At 36.0% G+C, this 26,307-nt stretch overlaps 1 protein-coding gene across 6 annotated transcripts in view; it reads right to left on the minus strand.

The window, feature by feature from the left end:
• The window catches only part of LOC131429719 (ATP-binding cassette sub-family C member Sur), a 209,771-nt gene that overhangs the window by 150,446 nt on the left and 33,018 nt on the right, over window positions 1–26,307 (minus strand). For all 6 annotated transcript variants that reach the window (XM_058594034.1, XM_058594038.1, XM_058594035.1 and 3 more), the window contains exons 3-4: window positions 8,885–9,207; window positions 1,883–2,064 (exon numbers count right to left, since the gene is read on the minus strand). In XM_058594034.1, coding sequence (XP_058450017.1) covers window positions 1,883–2,064; window positions 8,885–9,207 — 505 coding nt within the window. The remainder of the gene's footprint in view (window positions 1–1,882; window positions 2,065–8,884; window positions 9,208–26,307) is intronic.

Here is a 26,307-nt window from a genome sequence, read left to right on the forward strand (position 1 = left end):
GTCGACCATGCGTCCCCATGAAATTCTGAGAGAAGGAAACACATGGTGCTTTGTTCTAGTAGTTTATGCAACTCAAGCGCAGGGCTTAGAAATCAAAGTAACGAAAAGGAGGAAATAAGTTTCAACCTTTCCATAATACATACACGATCATACTCCGGGTACAACCGAGAAAGTTACAAAGCACGTACTGGTATGTGGTATCACTGGTATCACAAATATGAAATTCGGTTACGGCAGTCAAGAACTAGAGTGGGTGTCAGTTTTTTACGTGTTGCTGATGGATGTAATGAAAGAATAATGAAAGGAAAAATGAAAATTTCATTACAGTGGCAAAAGTTATCATAAAGATTTGGTATCGAAGGATGTGTATAGTTTTCTGGAAAAATGTATGATAAAGATAAAGTTGGATTTTTGTGTTTGAAAACGTCAATCGAATATCTTTATGATGGTTTTCATGGTTTTGGATCAAGAAAATAAGATCCTTCATAGTTTGTGTAGAATATCCGTAGTAGGCGGTTGCTCTTCTCTGTGGCTTCTTATTATTTCAAGGTATGTTTCGCTCGAGCTACGCCGTCCGGAGTACTACTTGTATTCAGTTTTTGCTTTCCGAGTGCTCAAAGTTTTCAGTGAAAGAGTCGAATAAAGAAAACAGTGATTCAGAAGAAAAAATTTATAAAGTTTATGTTACGTTTATTTCTTTTCCTCTAACACAACACGGGAAGTCGCTGTCGTATTCATATCTGCCAATATAGAAGAGACTTCGACTGAAAAATACTTTTCGGTAGTAGTATGCCATCTAGTGACTAGTAGTCATTACAGTGTTAATGTATTTTCGGTGACAGTGCACCGTATAGCTGCAGGTTGCAAAGGCTAATTCAACCATTCATGTTGGTTGAAAGCAATATTTTATTTTTCTAATTCAACAAAAAAAATTAGTTGAATGGAAATGGAAGGTGCCTTAACTAAGAAATGACAGCACGTTTAATTGGTGAATTCAACTAAAAAAATAGCCATTTAAACTAATATTTTATCATTATTAAGGGAATGAAAATTGAAAAATTTATATTAGCAAAAATAAGATTTATTCAGTGGTGTCAAAAAATAAGTAACTAAAATCAGAAAATCAATTATTTTTTTCGCCAAAATGCTGATTTCGGTGTTTCCGTGTATGTCATGGTTCTATCGATCTGTCCCGTTTCAATACAATGCTTTCATCAAATGGATTCAAACATTACTTTCAAATTTTTTGCGGATGGCAAGCAATTGAAAAGTATTTATTGAACCTTTAGTCATCAAAACCAGCTAATTATGATTTATGGGAATGGAAAATGAATCTAATAGTTTACTCCATCTGTGCGAAACTGATGGTTTGCTAAAGTAAGGACATGTGCAAAGATTCATCAAAATCGAAGTAAGTCCAATTTGATTTTGTCTATATTTTAGTGGTTAATCTCTGGAATAGCTCATATGAAATATTATACTACATAAATCATTATTTCCAGGTATTAAATGTGAAGATTCAACTTCAGTAAAAAAAATTGACAACTTGAGCACATATCAAACAGAGAATCATGTGTCACTGCGTCAATGTGTTAATCAGTCGCTTCGAAAAGTATGCTGTAGAGTCTGTACTTACACATCATACTTCAGAATGCATACAGCACACACGGACTACAGAGCATAGTTTCACCATCTGAATCAACAGTGTTCCTTTTCGGAAAGCCCCCAGAAGTCGACGTAGATTTGATAAGATGACAGGGTTCACTGAACACTAATAGCATTGCAAAGCATTTCGTTGTGCTGCAAAATGAATGCACAGCCATCCAGTTGTCGTACAGTCACCGAAAGCACCGAAAGCCAATCATGGGGAATGTCAACTTACCTCCAAGTATATGGTGATTCCATCGACCGAAGTCAAAGCTGCTAGCGAGAGGGCCGATACCAGTGCAAGACAGCATGGAAGTCCGGCTACTGCTGTGTCTATGACATTATTGATGTATTCAAATTTGCACCACTTTGCAACGAACACAACGCCTTGAGCCACCAGGACGATATATAACAGCCCTGCAGGGATAATAAATAAAAAGAAGCAAAAGAGTAATTTTAACAGAGGGAAAGGGTGGTTATCTTTCGTTTAACATCAAATATCCGATGGGGCCGAGTTACTGTTTATAAAACAAGTCAAAATCAGAAAATGTACGAAATACGATCAATCTGCAATCAAATTAGGGTACAAAATATGTGCTTCACCAAATGAAACAAACGGTCTCACCAAAAAGTGAGACATGTTTATCTACCGAATTACCTACATTTTTCATTTCAGATTGTAGAATTCGGCAACCTTCAAAATATTTCGACAACCCTAGGCAATATTCCCCGAAACATGCACAGTTTGCACTGCATTCAGCACATTCTGACAATAACAGAAAAAAACTGTTTCCTTCTTTCCAGACCAACCCATCTCCTGGCGACGGCAATCGAATATATGCCTGTTGTGTGTCTGCATAATTTATGGCCGCACTTCAATGTGAAAATTTATGCCGAGATGTAAATAACTTAGTACTTGCCGAACGCTATTTTACACCCCACTTGGTTTCAAAGTTTGGGCACCAGTGTGCGTGCGTGCGTGTGTGTTTCATTCGACCTCGCATCGTGCGTCGGTGCAATCGGGAGCCAGCATAGTGTAGCGGCGATTTTCACACGCATTAATCCACGCAACACCTCGGCGGCAAACAGGCGGTCTTTGTATTTTCCATTTCGTGTTATTTTATATTTTGCTTTGAGTTTTGGAACAATATTGAACTTGTCAAGATAATTCGCGCTTTACCGACGGTGTGCCATAATTCAACGAAAAGCATATAGTTTCCACTGTTGGTTTAATAATCCATTTGAATCGAGAAAAAAAAAGTTACAATAAATTGGTTGTAAACTGTTTTGCCTCCGAAAGTAAAAATAAGCATAACATCAAAGCTAAATCATGTTTTTTGCAACCTGTGATACCCGCGAGAAAACGTGATTGCACAAAATAATTGCATTTCGCTTATTTTCGTCATACAAATTGTAGTACCAACTTTAGAAAATTATTCGTTTGGCAATCAAATAGGAAAAACATAAATGGTAAAAACAAACTCCAACTTTCAGTTTGGGTTTTCATGCATGGTTATGAACCTGCTTTTATAATTTTTGTTTCCACATTTCAGCTGAATAATTTTCCGAACAAACAGGAATCAGCATTTATGTTGCTAATTTCAATTGAAATCAAAATCAAGGTTTAGTATATGAAAGTTTCCAAGTTCTAACAAACTTTTCAGATTCCAGCAAACAATTAATTTCATCATTAGCTAATTGAGCACTTGAGAATCATGTAAATAGTTTTGATTCGACACTTTAGAAGGTAAACAGCAAAACCTTGGAACTAGATTGCTTGAGCTTGAGCTTGAGCGACCACCCCTGATTGCTACTCCGTTACTGATCGGGATTAGCTGAAATTGTACAGGGAGTTTTTAGATGATCTGACCTGGGACTGGTAAATCATCCTTCAATGTACATCCAGTATTGGTGATTGCCGAAAATTTGACAGAAGCTGCTATATTGCTATCTAAATTGTATACAACATTTTCAATCCGGTAGAAGATGCTACAAGAACTCGAGTCTCTCAATGCATGAACCGCGAGAGAATTTTTCTACATTCCTTCGCTCCACTTCATACTCTGAGTATTTCACGGCCCCTAAAAAAAAATTACAGTCTGATAATGATCGTTGCTGTGTGGAATTTCCCAAGAGAGAATCGCAAGTTGACAATTATCGCAGAAAATCGAGTCGATGATTCAACTTGATGATTCTCATACTAGGTTGCAATATTTCAAAACCCTTGTGTGGAGCATTCACAGACATTTTCATAGACACAACTTATACAAAGGTTATATGCACATAGTTAGAATAAGCGGCAATAGTAAAATGATTCTATCGCAATTATCAACTGCCTGTATAGAATCGGATCGCGAAACGAGAATAAGCGACCGTTTGTTGCTTCAGAGAAGATCCCTACAGCAGCGTGCTAACCTTTGATTCTCAGAAATGTCATCGAGAGAAATTCGCTCTCGCACTGGTGTCGATTATATGTTAAATGAGCCATGCCGGGTTTTTGTTGTTGCGATGATTTTCAACTCTCTTTTATGGCACTGATTCAATCGTTGAAGAGTTGCCAAAGAACGTTCTTTGATACGATTAAAGCCATCCTTGTGTACATCTTCTGGTAATCCCAGAATTCATTAATCAGTACCGGCGCCGGCCAGGCCCGAAACGTAGATCGTCTAATGAATGGGAAGAGATGTTAGTCCAACACTTGTTGTTACTAGAGGCCGTATATACTACTGCGCACTCCACAAGTGTCACGGGAGAAAGATATTTGTTAGTAAAAATTTCAGTATTGGTATTATTCGCGCGCGACTCAGTGTGTTCCGATTTCAAGATGCTCGGATGCACCACTAAACTCATTAACTTCCCGAGTGAACGTTTCAACAATTAAAGTCCCGGGAAGTCTTGATTCACAGCTCTTATTCGAGGAAACTGAAGAAAATTTTGCAATACTATCGCGTAAAGAATAAAACTATAACTGTATAACTACGTGATACAAAATAAACGAGTGAATAGGATTTAAACAAAATAGTTGATTCATTGCATTGACATATTCTAAACAGTTGTTATCAAATCAATTTAAATCACCAAATAAAGGTCAACGGATTTCACGCGCGTCTTGATTCTTTATTATTTCTGCTTTATTGTTTTATTTATTTATTAAAATTATTATTTGGTTATATTGGTCGATCTGGGCAGCCGGCTACCGAGAAAAATATTATTTTATTGTTTGAAATAGTAATATCAAGTGTTTTTTTACTATGTATTCAATATACCGATAAATGTTATCTCTGTTATTAACTTTGTAATCAGGCGCGTAGTCAGAGAAAATTTTCGGGGGGTGGGGGGGGGGGGGTTTTAGAACATGGTGATAAATCAACACATGTACAATTTATATCACAATGTTTCCCATGGGTTATAATTTTTTGTTTCGGGGGGGGTTTGAACCCCTAAACCCCCCCCCCCTGTGTACGCGCCTGTTTGTAATATCAACGGATTTGCGCAATAGTTGATTTTTATCATTCAATTAATCATCCTGAAAGACAATCAATAACATGGAAGAAGAAAACATTCCAAATAAAACTTTTCTCCGAAGCTAGACGGAAGAGAAAATGTAGTAAAATAGAGTAATCAGAAGTGAAACATTGAAAATATCTGATAACTGAAAGGAAAAAGAAACTCCTGCAAATGTCATCTTTTACGACATGGAAGCAGGAACCCAATGGATCTATTCTTGGTTCATTTTTTTCCGCCGGATTCCACACGGCATCTAGGCTGGTACTGTGCGGAGAGAGCTAATAGGTACTATCAATCTCCTAGTGGACTCCAGCCCCTACAAAACCATGGAACTACATTGCGATGTGAAACTAGACTCTCACTTTCAACAGACTTCGCAGCCAATTCTTAGCGTACAGAATTCGTGCTACAATCTTATTGACACTAAAATTATTACTTAATGAATTGACTCCAAAAACTTTGAATACATTGGCTCTATAAACCTTTGAATTTTTTATCAAGCGAGAGGAATTTCGCATTGCGTTAATGGGTTTTACCATTTCAATAAATATAAAAAAACCTGTTTTAATCCACCTAGTGGTGTAATGATGCCTTTCTCATATCAATCATACTATCATTCCTATATAATACTGTGGTATTCTACAAAATTATTTTTCTTCGATTCTTAAAAGAAGAATCGAAATAGATTTGTTTGACCGTCTACTGATAAAAACTATCAATTGGAAAAGATTTGAGGTCGATTTAGAAAACTTTTTACGGTTTTTCGCTCTTTTCAGTGATGGTATAAAATTTTTAACACACTTTACCCTATATTTCCGGATCCGGAAGTCGGATCCGGATAAAATTCAGGAATTACGTATGGGACCACAGGAACTTTCATTTGAACCTAAGTTTGTGAAAATCGGTCGCGCCACCTATGAGAAAAGTTAGAACACATATTTTCATTTTTTTGCACATTTTACCCCATAAAGTTAGTGCAAAAAACGTTACATACACACATACGCACATACACACACACACAAACACACACATACACACACGGACATTTTGCGTACTCGACGAACTGAGTCGAATGGTATATGACACTCGGCCCTCCGGGCCTCGGTTCAAACGTCGGTTTTCACAGTGATTGCATAACCAAAAGAGGCGAAAAAAAAATTTTCTTCGATTCTTAAAAGAATAACCGAAATCGGTTTATTTGACCGTCTACTGATAAAAACCATCAAATTGGAAAAGATTTGAGGTCGATTTAGAAAAATTTTTCAAGGTTTTTCCCCATTTTCAGTGATGGTGTACAATTTTAAACACACTTTACCCTTTATTTCCGGATCCGGAAGTCGGATTCGCATGAAATTCAGGAATAACGCATCGGACCACAGGACCTTTCATTTGAACCTAAGTTTGTGAAAATCGGTCGCGCCATCTATGAGAAAAATTAAAACACATATTTTCTTTTTTTTGCACATTTTACCCCATAACTCTTGAACCGGAAGTCGGATCCAAATAATATTCAGGAATTTTGTATGGGACCTCAATACCTTTCATTTGAATCTAAGTTTGTGAAAATCGATTCAGCCATCTCTGAGAAAAGTTAGTGCACTTATTTTCACAATTTTTTGCACATTTTACCCCATAATTCCGGAACCGGAAGTCGGATCCAAATAATATTCAGGAATTTTGTATGGGACCACAAGACCTTTCATTTGAATCTAAGTTTGTGAAAATCGGTTCAGCCATCTCCGAGAAAAGTTAGTGCAAAAAAACGTTACATACACACATACGCACATACACACACACACATACACACACACACATACACACACACACACATACACACACACACAGACATTTTGCGTACTCGACGAACTGAGTCGAATGGTATATGACACTCGGCCCTCCGGGCCTCGGTTCACAAGTCGGTTTTCACAGTGATTGCATAACCTTTCTATATGAGAAAGGCAAAAAGATATAGAGTTTGTTAAAAGTTTGGAAAAGTTTTCCAATGCTCGGAGAGCCGGGTGTCATATACCAATCTATTCAGCTGAACGAACTGAGTAAATGTCTGTGTGTCTGTAAATGTATGTAAAATAAAGATGCGTGGATTTCTGGATCGATTTGGGAAAAAACTAGTTACAAATGAAAGGTCTTTCTGGAAATACGTAAGCTATTGTCTGGGGTTTTGGGTCTGATGATTACTTTCCGAGTTATACAAACCATTTATGTCAAAATTAGCAGTTTTTTAACAATATCAGGCACAACTGACCTTGAATAGTACATATAATTTCAAATTTAGATTCCTCATCAAAATACCAATCAAACAAGCTACAGCTCATAAAATTCCGTCAACTATTCACAGAGATATCGATATTTTTGTTTACTCGATTTTTCCGCCATATCCCAATGCATCCAAACTTCCGTATACGTAAACTTTTTTTACGTTGCCTCCATTTTCGTAGCTCTTTTTTCGAAGTAAATTCCAAATAACGTAAAAAGTGATTTCAGCTTAATATATTCCGGTACATCGATATTCATTATAATTCTTCAAAATATGGGTACTTTTCGAACGGGTATGATGAGAGATGTCGGAAAACGACGTTTGAAGTCGTTTCCAAAAATTACTGTTTCTTTTATTTTCATTTTTAGGCTAAATACATAAGTAACTGCCCTCGTATAACCTACAGAATGAAACAGTTTTCTGATTAGTTATCTTTAACACACTTTACCCTATAATTCCGTAACCGGAAGTCGCATCTGTATGAAATTTAAGAGTTTTGTATGGGACCACGGGATCTTTCATTCCAAGTTTGTTCAAATCGGTCAAGCCATGTCTAGGAAAGTAAGAGAGATTCAAGAATCAAGATAGCCGAAATGGGTTTGTTTGGTTGTCTACTGATAATGACTACCGATTGGATTAGTTTCGAGGACAGTTAAGATTATTTTACGTTTTTTTTCTGTACCGCTGCTTTAACTAACGGTATCAAATTTTAACCGAATTGAATGTAAGTTTGTTAGAATCGGTCGCGCCATCTCTGAGTAAGGTGAGAAAGTGATTTGAAATTAGAATTTTCACACTAATCACCCTGTAATTCCAAAACCGGAAGTCAGATTCGAATAAAACTCAGTAAGTTTATATTAGTTTCTGGTCGACCTGTACACCCTTATTTGACTTTAGAAACTAAAAGTTCAATTATTTGGGATACGCGCCCCTAGGTTCATCATACACAGATCACATCGAATTTTTTATCGAATAAATTTAGCTTTAGTTTATTGACGAATGTATTTTTAACAAAAAGTTTCAACAAATTTAGAAATTCCTCACGAATTGCATCTTTAAAAAAAAACAGTTATTTAAATATTACCTTAACGATGATAATGAATTGATTTTATTTTAGAAATTTCAATGAACTGCTGAAAAACAATTATTTAAGTGCATCAAAACCCATATAACAGATGAATTGGTTTGGTGGAATTATTATTACTCTGATTATCCTTCGGTTGAAAATCGTTCGAAAATATCCCATACAAACGTGTACTCGATGGGAGACCCCTAATTAATGATATAGACAGCAAACATTACATTAATCGCCTTACCAGTAAAGCAAACATGTTGGCTTCCAACAATAGCAAGAGAGAACAATCGTGCTATTTAACCCTGATGACGATGATTAAATTAGTGTAAACAACAGAAAACTTTCCGCAAACCATTGATGGCATATTAGTAAATACTCACCACATCTATCCTTCAGTTCCACAACCCGCACGAAGGCAGCCACCGTCAGTATCGTCAATAGGCCGGTACAAGCGCAACACAGCCCCAGTACTGCAGTCGCAAGCGGTACACCGTTGGCGTCTAGTTGGTGAGTCTCGGAAATTTGATCCGTCCCGGTCATTGCCAATTGTTGTCCCGTCGTCACGGGCAGGTTCACCTTGCGACCGAGCGTACCGAGTCGATGCACAACAAGACTGTACTGGGCCACTTCACAGATGCCCGTCAGGATCGATGCCAGGACAAGCATTGACCGCAAATTATGCAAGGCCAGCAGTTTATGACGCCTGGAATACACAAAACGAAACAGACGGTAGAATATGAATGTCAAAGCGAGCAAATAGTAGGCGTAAAATGGCTTTGGTTTTGGTCTAGTTTCAACCGAACCAAAGCCGTTACGGCCGATACTTTGTTCTAGTGAGACCAAGATGGCATATTACGGGTCACGATACAAAGGAAGATACTACTCAACTGTCTGGATGTGGCAATACCAACTGGACACAATGAATTCGTAGTAAATCATCGGTTATTTTGAATGAAAATAAATGGAACTATGTAAGAGTAAGTGCCTGGATGGTTTGCTATTTGCTGCCTTGAAGGAATTGTCCAACCACCCGCTTCTTCACCAGTGCCAACGGTTCAATGTGCATATGTGCCGGATACCGAAACCACAGTGTTTTGTTAGGGGTGAGTTCCTAATTGATTTAGTTTATGCAGTTTCATTCGGTTTCGAACCGATAAGAAGAACAAGAATAATCGTTTTGTAGGTACGGCATAATTGTAGCAAAACTGAGGAAGTTTCAAGTCTATTCAGTTGTGGTTTGTATCATGATGAACTAGACCAAAAAGGACTGTTTGTATCTATTATACTCGTTGGTGCAGTTTTCGAATCATGTAAGACTTACAACACGAAGAAGACATAATTGAAAGCTTTTTGAGTAGATTAAAATTATATGCTTGCCGGAAGAAGTCCTATATTTACTTATATGACGACTTTTGTAGTGAAGTTTTCGGCATTAAATATCCATTACTCTTCACTGTATGGGGCTAGGGTCAATTAAATTATTAAATCGTCGTCGATTATCGTTCACACTATCATCAAATACATCGTTGATAAATCGATGCGAACTCCGTTTTGAAATGTTCGACCTCTATTTACGGTACTTCTGAACACATAAACAAGTAAACAACATTATCAAATTTTCGTATTTTTTTATTTGGCTCAAATTTTGCATATGTAATATATATGATCAAAAAGAACAATTTGATCCTCAGTTCAGATTTACTTTTGAGAAGTGCCTAAGCAAAAGTGAAAATTTTTGAAGATCTGTATCTCTAGTTTTAGGTAACTATTGGGACCTGCATTGAATCTTTTTCGATATGATTCAAAATTCAAGAAAATTTGGAAACCAGCTTCAAGGATGGCTTTTATCGTATCAAAGAACGCTCACTGGCAACTCTTCACACGATTGAATCAGTGCCATCAAAGAGAGGCGGATAGCATCGCAACAACAAGAACCCGGCATGTCTCATTTAAAATAGAATAGACACCAGTGCGAGAGCGAATTTCTCTCGATGACATTTCTGAGAATCAAAGGTTAGCACGCTGCTGTGGGGATCCTATCTGAAGCAACAAACGGTCGCTCATTCTCGTTTCGCGATCCGATTCTATATAGGTAGTTTATAATTGCGATAGAATCATTTTACTATTGCCGCTTATTCTAACTATGTGCATATAACCTTTGTATAAGTTGTGTCTATGAAAATGTCTGTGAATGCTCCACACAAGGGTTTTGAAATATTGCAACCTAGTATGAGAATGTTGAATCATGAGTATGTTGAGTCATCGATTCGATTTTCTGCGATAATTGTCAACTTGCGATTCCCTCTTGGGAAATTTCACACAGCAACGATCATTATCAGACTGTAGATTTTTTTAAGGGCCGTGAAATACTGCGAAGAAATGTAGCAAAATTCTCTCACGGTTCATACATTGAGAGACTCGAGTTCTTGTAGCATCTTCTACCGGATTGAAAATGTTATATACAATATAGATAGCAATATAGCAGCTTCTGTCTAATTTTTGGCAATCACCAACACTGACCAGCTTTATGAGCAACATTAAATTTAATTCCGGAATGAATTCCGCAAGGAGTAAACTGTCATTTTGACGATATTTTGCTTGAATATGTGTCCGAACATGTCGGGTTTGAATACAATCAATAAGAATGTCTTAGAGCAAATTCAGCAGCTGCAAGATTCATATGGGTGGTCTATAATGTAAATGAAACTGAAACAAACGTATCCCCAGCAATCAGTTTAGTTTCATTTATTCGACCAGTTCTACTGTCAAATTTAAAAATGGTATACACTGCCGTTCTATTTTTTCTATATTTGGAACACAGATAAAACGCTGCTGGGGCTGCCAGTTTATTTTGTTATAATTTCTAGATTTAAATTATAAAACTGACATAAATTATGCATCTAGAACTAGAACACTCCTGAATATGCCCTTAGAATGTTATCAAGACTTAGAAGCTTTTTCTGTCTTTAAAAACTTCATACGGTTTTACTTTTATCGTGAATGTAAACATGAAAATAAGAATTATAATCGCTTTAAAATGAATGAAAGAATGGTTTCTATGAAAGCCTACATGATTTTTAGAAATTAAACTTTGTGATTCATCATCATTTTGTATAAATATATATTTCGTTGCGTCAAAACTTGTGCATACATTCTGATAATTATTCATAGAAGTCCAGTAGTTTTTGTTTTTCGAAGTTTATTTGATGTCAATAAATGCTACGAAATACAACCACAAACGAATATATAGACTAGACACTGACGATCGTTTTTTGAATCACATCACGGTCCTCCGTTAAACTGGCAGCTAAGTTCCAATACTTACAATATAAACGTCAAAATTTTTAAATACTGATTCAAATTGCATGAAGAATGTCAGCAAATACTTGGCCATGATACATGTTTCATTGTATCGAGAACAATGAGTTTTAATTTAACGATTGTTACCTGGACGTGTGTTATTTTGAGATGGGACGGGACTAACAGTAGGAAAACGGGGCAGCCATTTCGTTCAATGAAGCTGAAAAAGAACCTATAACCCTAATCCGACCACCGATTCACTATTTGTTTTTGATAGAACATCAAATAGATGGCCATGAAATTTTACTTAATGCAAATTACACCTAACCTAAGAAGTAATAAATCAAATAGCCAACAACAAATGCACTGAAAGAAAAGGTGAAACTTACACGACGTGTAAACCGATAGTACTATGAAACAAATATCAGCTGAAACGAAAATCTGATTTAAAACCATGATTGAAGTAAAATTACATTAAGATTCATTTCTTTGAACAAGACAAGAGATATTAACAAACCGCTTAGTTTTGTAATGTAATTTCCCATTCAATTGCCTGCTTCAACTATGTGCAATAGTTGAATAAAATGTAAATAAATGTAAATTCACAAAATATTTTTATCTGTGTGTGTCATAATTGTATTTTAGAACCGTCAAATTCGCTCTGAGTGACTCTAGTTGTCATCCAATAAACATGCACACACATACACACACGAGTAGATTTATAGAAGAATTGAACTGACAACAAATTTCAAAAGAGTATGTTTGAAAGCAATGTTAGGGAGACATGCATGGTTTTATTCTAGTACAAGTTATCCTATTTTCAGCTCAGTTGTTATTTCGGGTAAAAGGTTTTATAGTAGCTTTAAAAATCTATTTTATTACTTGTCAAAAGAGGCGCTAATTATAGTTGTCGTAAAACTGGTAGTGCTTGCAAAATCAATTACAACACTCTCATAAATTATAGCCAGAACCATAAGGCTTTCGAATTGTAACTTGGAATATTTTCCGAGAATATTGTTTTCGAAGAATTGAGAAACTGAGAAAATTTCATACAGTATTATTTTACACAACCTAGTACTATATAAAATCACTATATTACAGAGTTGCTACACGAATAGAGGTAAAAAATTATTTACTGTTCCAGAAGCAAATTGCTTGTCAAACCGAAAAGAAATTACCAGATTTCTAAAAAACGGTTATTCGCTATTCCTTGAGAACGGTATTTAACAAAATTTCATTTAACAACTTTTTTACTAAAAATTTGATTTTTTTTTTCATAGAATCGTGTCAAGAAAAGGAATTTTTAAAATATTTAGTCATATTTAGAAAACTATAACTATAACTAACTATAACAATAACTAGAACTAACCGCACTGACAACATCAACAAGAGCTTTTCTCTTTTACACATATACACCACACTTGCACAATGGGGTATCACTCTAGTAAAATACAATCACTTCTGTTGATACTTTTTATTATCGATCCACATGTTTCCACCATCAATATCTGCTTGTATCTCAAAAAGTGTGACTAGAAAGACCGGTCATCGATTGCTTCATTAGAATAGGCGGGACAAGATATTTAATTAAATAATCAAAACAGGTTCAAAATATTTTATACACATTTTCTTGAATATATTTGAGTAATATGAAATTTTTTTTTCAGTGGTTGTAGCTGATGACAGTTACAATCTTTTTGGTTATAAAAACTTATGGGATATCACTTTGAATTCGAAGATTGTGCAGAATTTTAAATATAAGGATTAACACGTCGAACAATTATGTTGCTAAAAAGGAACCGTGCTAAAAACAAACCGTGCCAAAATACTTTGCTGAAGAGTACTGTATTCAATCTTTCAATTACTCAGAAATGATTGTATTGAAAATTGTGTCTAATTTTAATTCCAAGCGTCATTTAATCGTGCTTCGTTCAAAATCCCTACTATTGGGATATAGCAAAAAAATCGATATCTCTGCGAATAGTTGACGGATTCTTGCAATCTATAACTTGTTTGATTGGTATAACGATAAGATATCTGAATTTAAAATCTAACTTTCAAGGTCGATTATTGTCGAATATTGTAGAAAAACTACAAATTTTGACATGAAAGTTTGTATAACTCGAAAAGTAATCAACAGATCCAAAAACAAAAATAATTGTGCACCTACTTCCAGGAAGACCTTTCATTTGCAACTAGTTTTTTCGAAATCGGTCCAGCTTTCTCTGAGATTCACGCCCTTACAGACAGACACACATAAATACACATATGTATAGACATTTGCTCAGTTCGTTTTTCAAAATTTGAGCGAATTTAAGACCCACTTTTTAAATTTATGGAAAAGTTAAAAAAAGGGAAAACTACATTTTTGGGGCATCCGATCAACAATGCTTCATATCTCAACATCAACCCAACTTAAAGAGTTCAAGTTTTCTTGTAATAATATTGTCCACAACTTCTACGAAGAAATGAATTCTCTATCACTCAATGTAGGTAAGATATAAGTTTAACCTCATTTCTAGGTGGATTACTGACAGCTTAACTCATATCAAGAGAAGGGGACAGTTCCAATCAAAAATTCTTGTGAAGGAATTTGGCTCCAAAATCAACCTCAGAAGCGCCAACAAAAACACCTTTTGGTGTAATTGGGACCACTGTGCACTGCAATAGATGGTCGGATTTTAACAATCTATGGCTTTGAATTTGATCATTATCTAACGAGTCAAACAGATTGGAAAAATGACATGTGAATGTAACTATCTAATGAAAACCATGAATATGGTACCGCAGAGACAGGGCTCAAACCCGTAGCTAGCTCCTAACCGGGGAAATTGTTTCGCCAATTAAACTACCCTGCATATGAAAACACATGGAGGGACAGCCCAATTGATTAGAAGAACCAACTGGCAAAGCAGAAGTGAAGATAGACTTGTGATGCGGTGTGAAGTTTTTCTGTTGGATGTGGTCCCATAGAGATAGGACTATAATTCAATGCTGTGGCGGCCAAGTACAGCGAAGCATGCTTGTTTCTTCTATTCAATTGGGCTATCTCTTCATGTGTTTTCATATGCAGGGTAGTTTAATTGGCAAAACAATAGCCCCGGTTGAGAGCTAGCTACGGGTTCGAGTCCCATCTCTGTGGTAACTTTAAAATGGGTTGGTGGCGAGATATGAATCCTGGTTTATCGGTGGCTCCTAAAAGTAGTTTTCCCTTTTTTAGCTGTTTACTTTTCTACCTTTTCCATAAATATAAAAATTCGCTCAATCTATCTGAATCAATGAAGAAATTATATGTTATAATCTTATAATATCCAAGTTATTGCTATATCAATTCACAGTAACAATTCACATAAACGTTAACGTATTTATAATGGTTTCGAAACGGAAAATAAACCTTTTTTCAAATAGTAGCAAAAACATAGCTGTGATTAAAGATATGTTAGAATCAAGTAACGATAACTTACAAATGATAGTTAGCTCAATGTTTACGTTATAAAAAAACACTGCTGTCATCTTGTTTTAACCGGTATAACATAAAAAACATGTTCGTGCTCTTGTTGCAACACAGTTGGGTTAAGTGGTATCAAAACTAGTTACGGGTTGCTACTATTGAAGTCAAATAAACTTATTTTCAACAAGTAGCTAGAAGCATTGTTGTGATTAAAGATATGTTTGGATTAAGTAACGGTAGCTTATAAATTATATTTAATTCAATATGGCACAAAGATGTTATGATTGGAAACCTAAATAACTATTTCGTAACTAGTTATGATGAAACAATGCTGTCACCACGTTTTACCCATTATAACATAAAAAACATATTCATGCCTTTGTTGCAACATAGTTTGGACTTTGTCGTATCAGTTGCGAATTGCTACTTAGCTAGACTAGCTGGTGCATCTTCTTGCGAACGTTCCTCATTAAATTCCGTACAGACTTCTTGGCGTCAAGTTTTAACACTTTTTTCCAATTTTTTTCGGCTGCCGAGACATGTTTCCTAAGATGTGCCTTCGTTAATGCCCAAAATTCCTCAATTGGTCGAAGTTGTGGAAAATTTGGTGGATTTATGTCTTTTGGGACGAAAGAGACATTTTTGGACCATTCTACCGTTGATTTCGAGTAGTGGCAAGAAGCAAGATCTGGCCAGAAGACAACAGAATCCTTGTGACTTCGAATCATGGGTAGAAGTCGTTTTTGTAAACATTCCTTGATGTATATTTCGCTGTTCATTGAAGCAGTGGTTATGAAGGGTTTCGAAATCTTACCGCAGCTACAAATTGCTTGCCAGACCTTAGCTTTCTTACCAAATTTTTCGACTTCAATCGATGTCTCGGACTGGTTTAACACTTGCCCTTCTCGCACCGTATATCATTGTGGTCCCGGCAAGGATTTGTAATCGAGTTTCACGTAGGTTTCGTCGTCCATGATTATGCAGTTCAAATTTCCAGCAAGAATCGTATTCTACAGCTTTCGAACCCTCGGCCTGATCGATGCTTCTTGTTTCGGACTACGTTTTGGTTGTTTCTGCTTCTTATAGGTTCGAAGATTCAAACGTTCTTTAACACTAAGAACATTTGACTTCGAAGTGTCCACTTTTTTGGCCACACCCCGAACTGAACCTTCTTTTTTTGCTCGAACGCCTTCAGTATACGTTTATCCAACTGAGGGTTAGCTGGACTTTTTTTTCGACCTGTTTTCGGTTTATCCTTAAAGGTGTCATCCTCACCGAACTTCCTGATTGCATTTCGCACGGCTTTTTCACTTACTCCTTCCATTTTGCTATCTTTCTCAGTGACAGTCCGCGTTCTGTGCACCATTTGTACACAATTTTTCGACATTGTTCTGCTGAAAGTCCACGCATTTCGAAACAAACTAATGAAAACGAATAAACAACTGCACAAGTGGTTAGAGAAGAGTGTAAACAACTGGACGCAGCCATAAAAATTGACAGATTCTGAACCACTGCGAAATGGCAGCGGTTTTCGGTTGCGTCCATACTTTCTGGGACAGTCTTTACAAGGATTCTCAAGGAATATCAAGTATCTAGAAATCGCCATCTTGGATTTCGGAACGACTTCAGCATCGTTTTCAGACATCTAATCATAAAAGCCTTCAATTATCTTTAATGTAACGATTTTCAAGTAATATTGATAAACCATAAGTCGTTCATAAGTAGATTTGGTTTGTAAAACGAGTTACGTAAACCGAATACTTCATAAAAACTACAAGGATCAGCCCCATGGGATTGTTCGAGCCATTGATGTGGAACAAGCAACCAAAATTTGTAATGATTTACAATCAAAAAGTTCAATCAATCCGAACCAACACCGAAAATCGCTTGTCTTGATTTGCATTTGTTTTATAACCGACGAAATTACACCATTATCCCAAATGTATGCAATTATATCTTTGTACATACTTGCGAATTCGATAATTAATCCTCTGTTCGCTAAGCTTGTGTTCAAGTTTTTTATGCAAGCAGTTTTCTTAGCGTTAAGTTTCTCTACCATTCTGCGATTTCGGTTGAAGCGATAAACTATTTCTCATTATCAATCGAGATCATCTAATATAAATTAAAAATTAATCTTAAGCACTCAAAATTTATCCGGGGGTAGTTGTCATTTTCTCATGGGAAAACGACATATCATGGAATTCCGAGCATGCATGACACAAGATCAGAGCATACCGATTACGGGCTGCGGCCAGTGTGTTTTAGGGCGTTTTAAAGGGCTATTTTCACGCTTCAAATCTGATTTTCTCAGAAACGGTGACGAATATCAAAAAATCCCACTGACAATCTCTTAGAAAATTAGTTTAGATTATTCTTTGAAAATTTCAGAATGATTGTTTGACTTTGGCGGTCGGGAAAGTCTTTTTTCTGAAGGAAGAATTGCATAGCTGAAAACGGCACATTTCAACTTGTTCATTCAATATCTCGCCTTCAAAAGCATGGATCAAAAATCTATCCTGGCAATGTCTGGATAATTTAGTTTAGATGCGATTAGTGCATAAAAACAAGTTGATACAAGTAATGAGAAGATTTTATGCCTGCTTGAGAGAGAGATTACCAAATTTCATCTCCATCGGGATTTTCCCTTGCTCCATAAATAAATTTAAAAAAAAACATATGTTGTCGCGATAAAAATTAAGTGAATGTTATTTTTGTAATGGTAAGTCCATTTCTATGGCGGCACCATTTTTTTCTGCTCTTGTATTCTGGTAACGTAACAAAACAAGATAGAGAAATAAAATCGGCTCAGCAAGGCTGCCAAACAAGCGGTAGTTTTATTGGATTTTGTGTGATGTAGTCAAACTTGTAACCGAAAATATCAAAACTATCTTGGCCACCCGGCCACATCGAGAGTCATTTTACACATTTACGAGAGAGCATGGAGAGAAATGTAATACGCACAGCGAGCGACACGGTTTTACGCTAACAACTGGCCTCAGCCCTTAAAGCTTCAAATCGTTTTATGACACGTTTTTGTCTTACTGTCTAGCAACCATCTACGTCTAGCATGCTATGAGTAGGACTAAAACGTTAGCTTCAATTTCGCTTCTATTTATAGATTCGCGTGCTTCCAACAGCTTCGCTTTTGCATCGATTGACCAATCAGAGCGATGCTCTCTCTTTGATACATTGCTTACTCCTTCAAAACCGTCGTCTATGGCAGGGAAATCCGGTATACCAAAGATTTTTAGCAGCCAAATAGGACACTACTCGCTACTAATCAAAATTTCAATCATTTATTATTGAAAATACGTGGCTTGATACATTCAAATCGAAACGTAGAAATACTTCCTATCAAATGATGAAATAATATTAATAATTGATACAAAATAGACTGAGCTGTAAGAGTTTAAAACCTGACCACATTTCTACGTGTAGCTTTTCTTGAGTTTCTGATTTGCACACCTATATAGAAAATAAAGATGTGTTCCACATCAAAAAGACTTTTTAAGTAAAGGGTTTAGGCGAATTTTAACATTACGCTTGTTCGATAATAGCACTAAATGAAAATTTACATCATAAAGGCTTGTAAATTATATTTTAGCCCTTTATAATTATATTCAGCTAACTATGATGCTGAGGTTACAGTACGACACTTATGTACTATTAGTGTTGATTTCATGCCAGTTCAGTGCTATCGCTAAATGCTTATGGTTACGTTAGATATCATTGATCTCAAAGTGCGATGCTACTCCATTATACCGTAACACATGGAATCCCGGGCCTAACAAAGAGAACACGATTTTGTTGGTTCAAAAGTAGCTTTATTCATCAACGTAATCAACGGAATCATTCCAGCGCCGCTCTAACATTTCAATACTACTTTTGTAGAACGATTTATCTTTTGCCCCAAAATTAGCCTCAGTTTACGCGATAACCTCTTCATTCGTGCATTTTTTTCAGGGCTGAGAACAGAACTGCGGCCGTTTCTTTGCAAGTTCAGCTTTCAAACGCTCCAATAATGCTATATAATATTCACTATTAATGGTATTTCCTTTCTCAAGATGGTCGATAAATATTACACTTTGCTTTGGACGTGGGTGATCGGTTTCTATCCACTCAGATGACTATCGTTTTGATTCCGGAGTGAAGTGATGAATCCATGTTTCATCCATTGTCACATGTCGATTCGAAAATTCGGGTTTGTTACGTTTAAACATGACTAAGAACTGCTCAAAATCATCAACACGTTCTCGTTTTTGGTCAACAGTGACCAAACGCGGCACCCGCTTTGAACAGAGCTATCTCATAGTCAGCTAACTCACGCAACTTCACTTTTCGATCAGTCAAAACGATTTTGTGCCCAATTTTTAATATTTTCTGGTGTTACCGCCTCATTTAGACGTCCACAGCGTTCTGCATCATCGGTGTCTCCACGACCACGTTTGAATTCAGCAAACCAACGTTTTATTGTTGTTTCTGATGGAGCGGAGTTTCCATAACACTTTTCAAGCCATTGATTTGCTGAACGGTATTTTCCCCATCAAGAAGCAGTGTAAAATTAAAACACGAAATGGTATTTGATCCATTGTTCTGAAAGTAACAAAAGTAGCGTCACTCTTAGCACAATAGCTCACAAACTAATGAATAGAATATCATGAAATTTTAACAGCTGTCTTATAAAGGTTACTATTAACTGAAAAAAGGTGACTGTAATAAACCTAGCACCATCTATGTGTTAGGCCCGGGATTTTCCAACCCAAGTATTACATGTAAAGGAACAAATCTTCAAAAACCACTTTTGTTCTTTATGAACTCTTTGAAAAGTTATATACGTGAATTAGCTTCCCTCGAAAATAATTCTCCAAACATATCGGATAACTTTTCCAGTAATGAAGTAATCCTATCATAATCATGTGTTCGATGAAATAATCGAGATAATCCTTCTCCAAACTGACATGTAATCCAGGCTGTGGGAAAGTTTAGAGATTTATGGTGACAAAACAGAGAAACACAAATCCATCAAATTGTTGCAGATGAAAACTACTCAAAGCAAATGTAACCAATCGTGGTGAATCATCTGCCACGTTGTTTCCGAACTGTTTGCTAACTGCTCAGGCAAAAGTCCTAAAATTTTAGTAACCACCAAATTGTTGCAGTGCTTCAATCAATTTGCATTGGAAATGGAACAAAACCGATCCACGCTCATTCGCACCAAGAACTTCTCATATAATTTGCGGAAATGTAAGCTGATTTGGTATTGTTCGTTTCCCAAGACGGTGCTTTTCCGCACGAAATTACTCATTGATATTCATAATCCGGGCACGAACGTAGCAATGACGCGACGCTTCTGCCGTTCGTATGGTTCGACCGTAGCCAGCCCCGACAAAAAGCGACCCCGGCACTACGCACAAAACCCCTTGGCAGCAAGTTATCTCCGCAGTGGGACCGTAAACTTTCTAATCGTATCACATTTCCTAAATGGGTGACGATTCCGGTTGGCCCGGAAAATGCTTACCCATTCGTCCCCGGGACCCGCGTGTGAGAGATGATTCAGTCGAGAACGTGTTGAAAATGGAAAAGACAAAAAGAAAACATCATTCCGATGCGAATATGTAAATTTAGCCCACATGGATTCGGATGGGAAAATATTCTCCAACCAAGCTTGTGCAAGCTGGGATGAGCAATGAGATAAACTTTATTGTACATACCACGATATTACACGCAACCTTAATCAGAAATGAACAGGAAAAATAAATATGTGGAAATAACCCAACTTGCTTAGAAATTAAGATAATTAGGAATTGGTTGGCACCGTAATCAATTACCTATCTAAGTTGGAGTCACAAACTTTTGAATGAAACGATTTGTTTATTCAAGCTGAACAAACCCTAATATGTACCAACTACACAATGTTCTGCTTTAAATCTGCGGCATACAAACGGAACACGGGATGATTGTCGTACAGTAAGAAACTTCAGCATCGATGTCTGTTTGTCGGGCTTCACACCGGTGCGGATCGCTCTCAGATACGAATGATACCAGAAAAGGATATTTGTTTTTCGGTTGTTTGATGTTTGATGTTTGATGAGCACATATTGCTTATTGTTGCCGTTTCGCATCGGATAGGTTCAATATCTGAAAGACGGTTGGGGGGTTCTTTGTACATCTCAGTCGAAACATGAATGGTTCACATGCTTTCTGCAGACGAGTGTTTGTGAAATCACCGGAAATATGTTATTGTTGACGTAGTCTAGTGGGCTATTCAATTTCAACGTTTCGCACCTACTAACAGTATTCCTCTCGAGAATTCGTACGGTCTTATTCTACAAACCAAACAACTCCAACCAGGAACGAACCCACCGGGGGGGTGAAGGTGGCGAATGGCCTTAGCCACAAGCTTCGCGTTTAAAATCCTTTAATCACTTAAAACCTTTAAAAGACAGCTGCTACTTTTGCTATTTTCAGAACAATGCACAGTGGTCCAAAACTGGAAAAAGACGGTCAAAAGTCTGTTCAGACTTTCATTGATTTTTAAGAGCTAACGGAGCAATTCCAGGAATGAGTGAAAAAATCAGAATCGACCTTCTCCGATTTGGATGGAACTTTGCACATGGCTTCAGTATGGCAAACCATAAGTTTTTAACCAATTGAAAGGTCAATCCGACTCACGACTGATTTGTAAAAAGGGGGTATGTATTTTTGCATTTCACAAAAATTGCCTTTTTCAAATCGTTGTAACTCGGAAACCATTAATTGCACAAAAATGGCGTTCAGGAAGAAGCTGTAGGGAATCGATGGGGCACTCTAAAAAAAATATACACTGAAAAAATTTTTTGATTTTTTGATGTGGAACATGGATTTTTTTCTCAATAATTACAAAACAATCCGAAAAAATTTAATAAAAAAAAGCATGGTTTTAATTTTTTTGATATTTTTTATTTTAAAGTTGTTATTAAAACCTACAGATTGATGGCTATCCCATTCGTGCCTTTTGAAAAATGAAGAAGTTAAAGACAAAACAGTTTACGGGACTCGTTGTAATTCGGAAACCGTTCATCGTACAAAAATGGCGTCCAGGAAGAAGTTGTAGGGAATCAATAGGGCACTCTAAAAAAATATACACTGAAAAAAATTTTTGATTTTTTGATGTGGAACACATCTTTTTATTTTCTATATATATTAAAACTACACGTAGAAATGTGGTCAGGTTTTAAACACTTACAGCTCAGTATATTTTGTATCAATTATTAATATTATTTCATCATTTGATAAAAAATATTTCTACGTTTCGATTTGAATGTATCAAGCCACGTATTTTCAATTATATTTGATAGAAATTTCGATTAGTAGCAAGCAGTGTCCTATTTGGCTGCTAAAAATCTTTGGCATACCGGATTTCCCTGCCATAGACGACGGTTTTGAAGGAGTAAGTGATGTATCAAAGAGAGAGCATCGCTCTGATTGGTCAATCGATGCAAAAGCGAAGCCGTTGGAAGCACGCGAATCTATAAATAGAAGCGAAATTAAAGCTAACGTTTCAATCCTACTCGTAGCATGCTAGAGGTAGGTTGTTGCTAGAGTGCAAGACAAAAACGTGTCATAAAACGATTTGAAGCTTTAAGGGCTGAGGCCAGTTGTTAGCGTGAAACCGTGTCGCTCGCTGTGCGTATTACATTTCTCTCCATGCTCTCTCGTAAATGTGTAAAATGACTCTCGATGTGGCCGGGTGGCCATAGTTAATATTTGCGGTTACAAGTTTGACTACATCACATAAAATCCAATAAAGCTACCGCTTGTTTGGCAGCTTTGCTGAGCCGATTTTATTTCTCTTTCATGTTTCGTTACGTTACCAGGATACAAGAGCAGAAAAAAATAGTGCCGCCATAGAAATGGACTTACCATTACAAAAATAACATTCACTTAATTTTTATCGCGTCAACATATATGTTTTTATGCACTAATCGCATCCAAACTAAGTTATCTAAACATTGTCATGATAGATTTTCGATCCATGCTTTTGAAGGCGAGATATTCAATGAACAAGTTGAAAGTTGCCGTTTTCAGCTATGCAATTCTTCCTTCAGAAAAAAAGACATTCCCGACCGCTAAAGTCAAACAATCATTCTGAAATTTTCACAGAATAATCTAAACTAATTTGCTAAAAGATTGTCAGTTGGGTTTTTTGATATTCGTCACCGTTTCTGAGAAAATCTGATTTGAAGCGATAAAATAGACCTTTAAATCGTCCTAAAACACACTGGCCTCAGCCCTTAATTGGTATGCTCTGATCTTGTGTCATGCAAGTTCGGAATTCCATGTTAAGTCGTTTCCCCATGAGAAATTGACAACTACCCCTGGATAAATTTTGAGTGTTTAAGATTAATTTCTAATTTATATTAGATGAACTCGATTGATAATGAAAAATAGTTTATCGCTTCAACCGAAATCGCGGAATGGTAGAGAAACTTAACGCTAAAAAACATTAAAAAAACTTGAACACAAGCTTGACGAAGAGAAGCTTAATTATCGAAATCGCAAGTATGTACAAAGATATAATTGCATACATTTTGGTGCAATTTCGTCGGTTATAAAACAAATGCAAATCAAGACAAATCACGAAGAACATTAGAAAAGGTCCAAAGTGCAAGTGACAGTTACTCTTGGTTTACTTTCTCTTTCAACTATTACGGCAAATTCCAGTAATTTCCAACAAATTCTACAGTGCATATCGAAAGTTGATGGTTTTTGCTATAATCCTATGTAAAGTGTTAGATGGGAAGATTGCTGATTCGCCGTAGTACTCGAAAGAGAAAGTAAACAAAGAGAAACTGTCATTTGCACTTAAAACCTTTTCTCGTGTTTGTCTTCAAATGATGTGTTGGTGTTGGTTTGGATTGATTGATTTATTGTAGATCATTAGAAATTTTGGTTGCCTTGTTCCACATCAATGGCTCGAACAACCCCATGGGGCTGATCCTTGTAGTTTTTCCTCAATAATTTCAAAATGAACCAAAAAAATAAAATTAAAAAAATCAGGGTTTGGATTATTTTGATAATTTCTATTTTAAAGCTCTTATTAAAACCTATAGATTGATGGCTATCCCATCCGTGCCTTTTGAAAAATGAAGAAGTTTCAGCTAAAACAATTTACAGATATATTCGAAATTTCAAGTTCTCGTTGAAAGATAATCATTTAAACAGTAGAATATTAAAGGTTAAAGGCAAAAAATTTGTTTATGATATCCTTTCTTCTAAAAGTAGCTGTTCTTGAGATCCGTGGATATTTAATTATAACATCATTTTTTATATTTCCATGAATTGTTTATTTGCTTGCTATATCTACAATTATTACATGTACATGAATAAAGCTTTAAAATAAAAATTATCAAAAAAAATTGAAAACATGATATTTTTTATTTAACTTTTTCGGATTATTTTGTAATTATTGATTACATTACATTACACTGAAAGATTTTTTCATTGTATATTAGAGTGCCCAATCGATTCCCTACAACTTCTTCCTGAACGCCATTTTTGTATAATTAACGGTTTCCGAGTTACAACGATTTGAAAAAGGCAATTTTCGTGATATGCAAAAATACATACGCCCTTTTTAAAAATCATTCGTGAGTCGGATTGACCTCTCCATCGTTTCAAAACTTATGGTTTGCCATACTGAAGTCATGTGCAAAGTTTCATCCAAATCGAAGAAGGTCGAGTCTGATGATCTGCTTAGCATTTCTGGAATTGCTCAACGTGTCTTCGAAGAAGTTTTACAAACTTATATAACGCTTCTTTTGAAAGTGGCACCTTAATTTTTGTTAAGGGAGTAGTGTCAATTTCGCATAAAAATAATTCTTTTTTAACAAAAAAAAATTTTTTTTCTATCTCATTTTGAAGAAAAAAACGTGCTTAATCCACCTATCAGTGAGATGATACCTTTTTTTTATCAATCCGCATGTGTTTTTTTCATGAATATTCTTCGGTTTTCATGACATTATTTTAATGACCGTCGTTTTAAGCTGCAATTTGACATTTTAATCACTCATTACTCTATCTAAAAAGGTTACAATCGATTAAACTTTTCATGATATGTCGAAGTGAGTTCCACTTTAGAATTTACGGAAATTTAAGGTACTTCCAGAGCCGGTATTCAGGAACCAGCATAAACCAAACCGATTCGTATGGCCATATGACGAATAAATTGCAATAGTTTTGAGTCCAACTTTCAAGCTTTTCGGGATTATCATCTTCTATATCGGTTTGAATTTTAAAAATTCCAGAATCGGAAGTCAGCATTGAATAAAATTAATTAATTTTGTGTGGGACTATAAGTTTATTTTAATTTGATTTTTTTTCTGAAATTCGATTTGGCTTTATTTGAGAAAACGATTGAGCTTTGAGAAACGATTCGATACTGCAGCCGGAATTCGAAAATCGGTGTTGCCGAAGTCAGACAAATTCACCTGATTAGTTTACATTTGTTTCAATATGTTTAAAAATCAGTATAGACATCTTTGAGAAATCGTAGTACGAGTTAAATTGTTAGGTGTCTTCCGAATCGAAAACTGAATACCACTAAAACTGAAATAAGTGTATTTTGTTGTCGACTATTCAAATCAGCAAATCTTCTAAGATCTAAGATGATTCTTAGATATCATTTGAATCTTAGATCGGTTCAGCCATCTACGAGGAAAATAAGTTACACAATTTTAATTTCGTTTCACATATCATCCTGTAGTTCCGGAACCAGAAGTCGGATCCAAACATAATTCAGGAACCTTGTTTAGGAGCATACGAATTTTCATATGAATCTGAGTTTGTAGAAAACGGTTGAGTCATCTTCGAAAATAAGGTAAAAAATTGAGTGAAATTATTTGTCACATACGCATTTGCTGATTTCGACGAACTGATTCAAATGGTATATGGGTGTTTTGTTCTTCCAGCATCTATTGCTGTAAGCAGTTTAAATCAATATAATTATGAAATTGTTCAGAATTCGGAAGTACTGCCATCTTTCCAATATGTCATATTCGAACGATTATGTTG

This window comes from Malaya genurostris, chromosome 2, assembly GCF_030247185.1.
Source record: "Malaya genurostris strain Urasoe2022 chromosome 2, Malgen_1.1, whole genome shotgun sequence".
Lineage (NCBI taxonomy): Eukaryota > Metazoa > Arthropoda > Insecta > Diptera > Culicidae > Malaya > Malaya genurostris.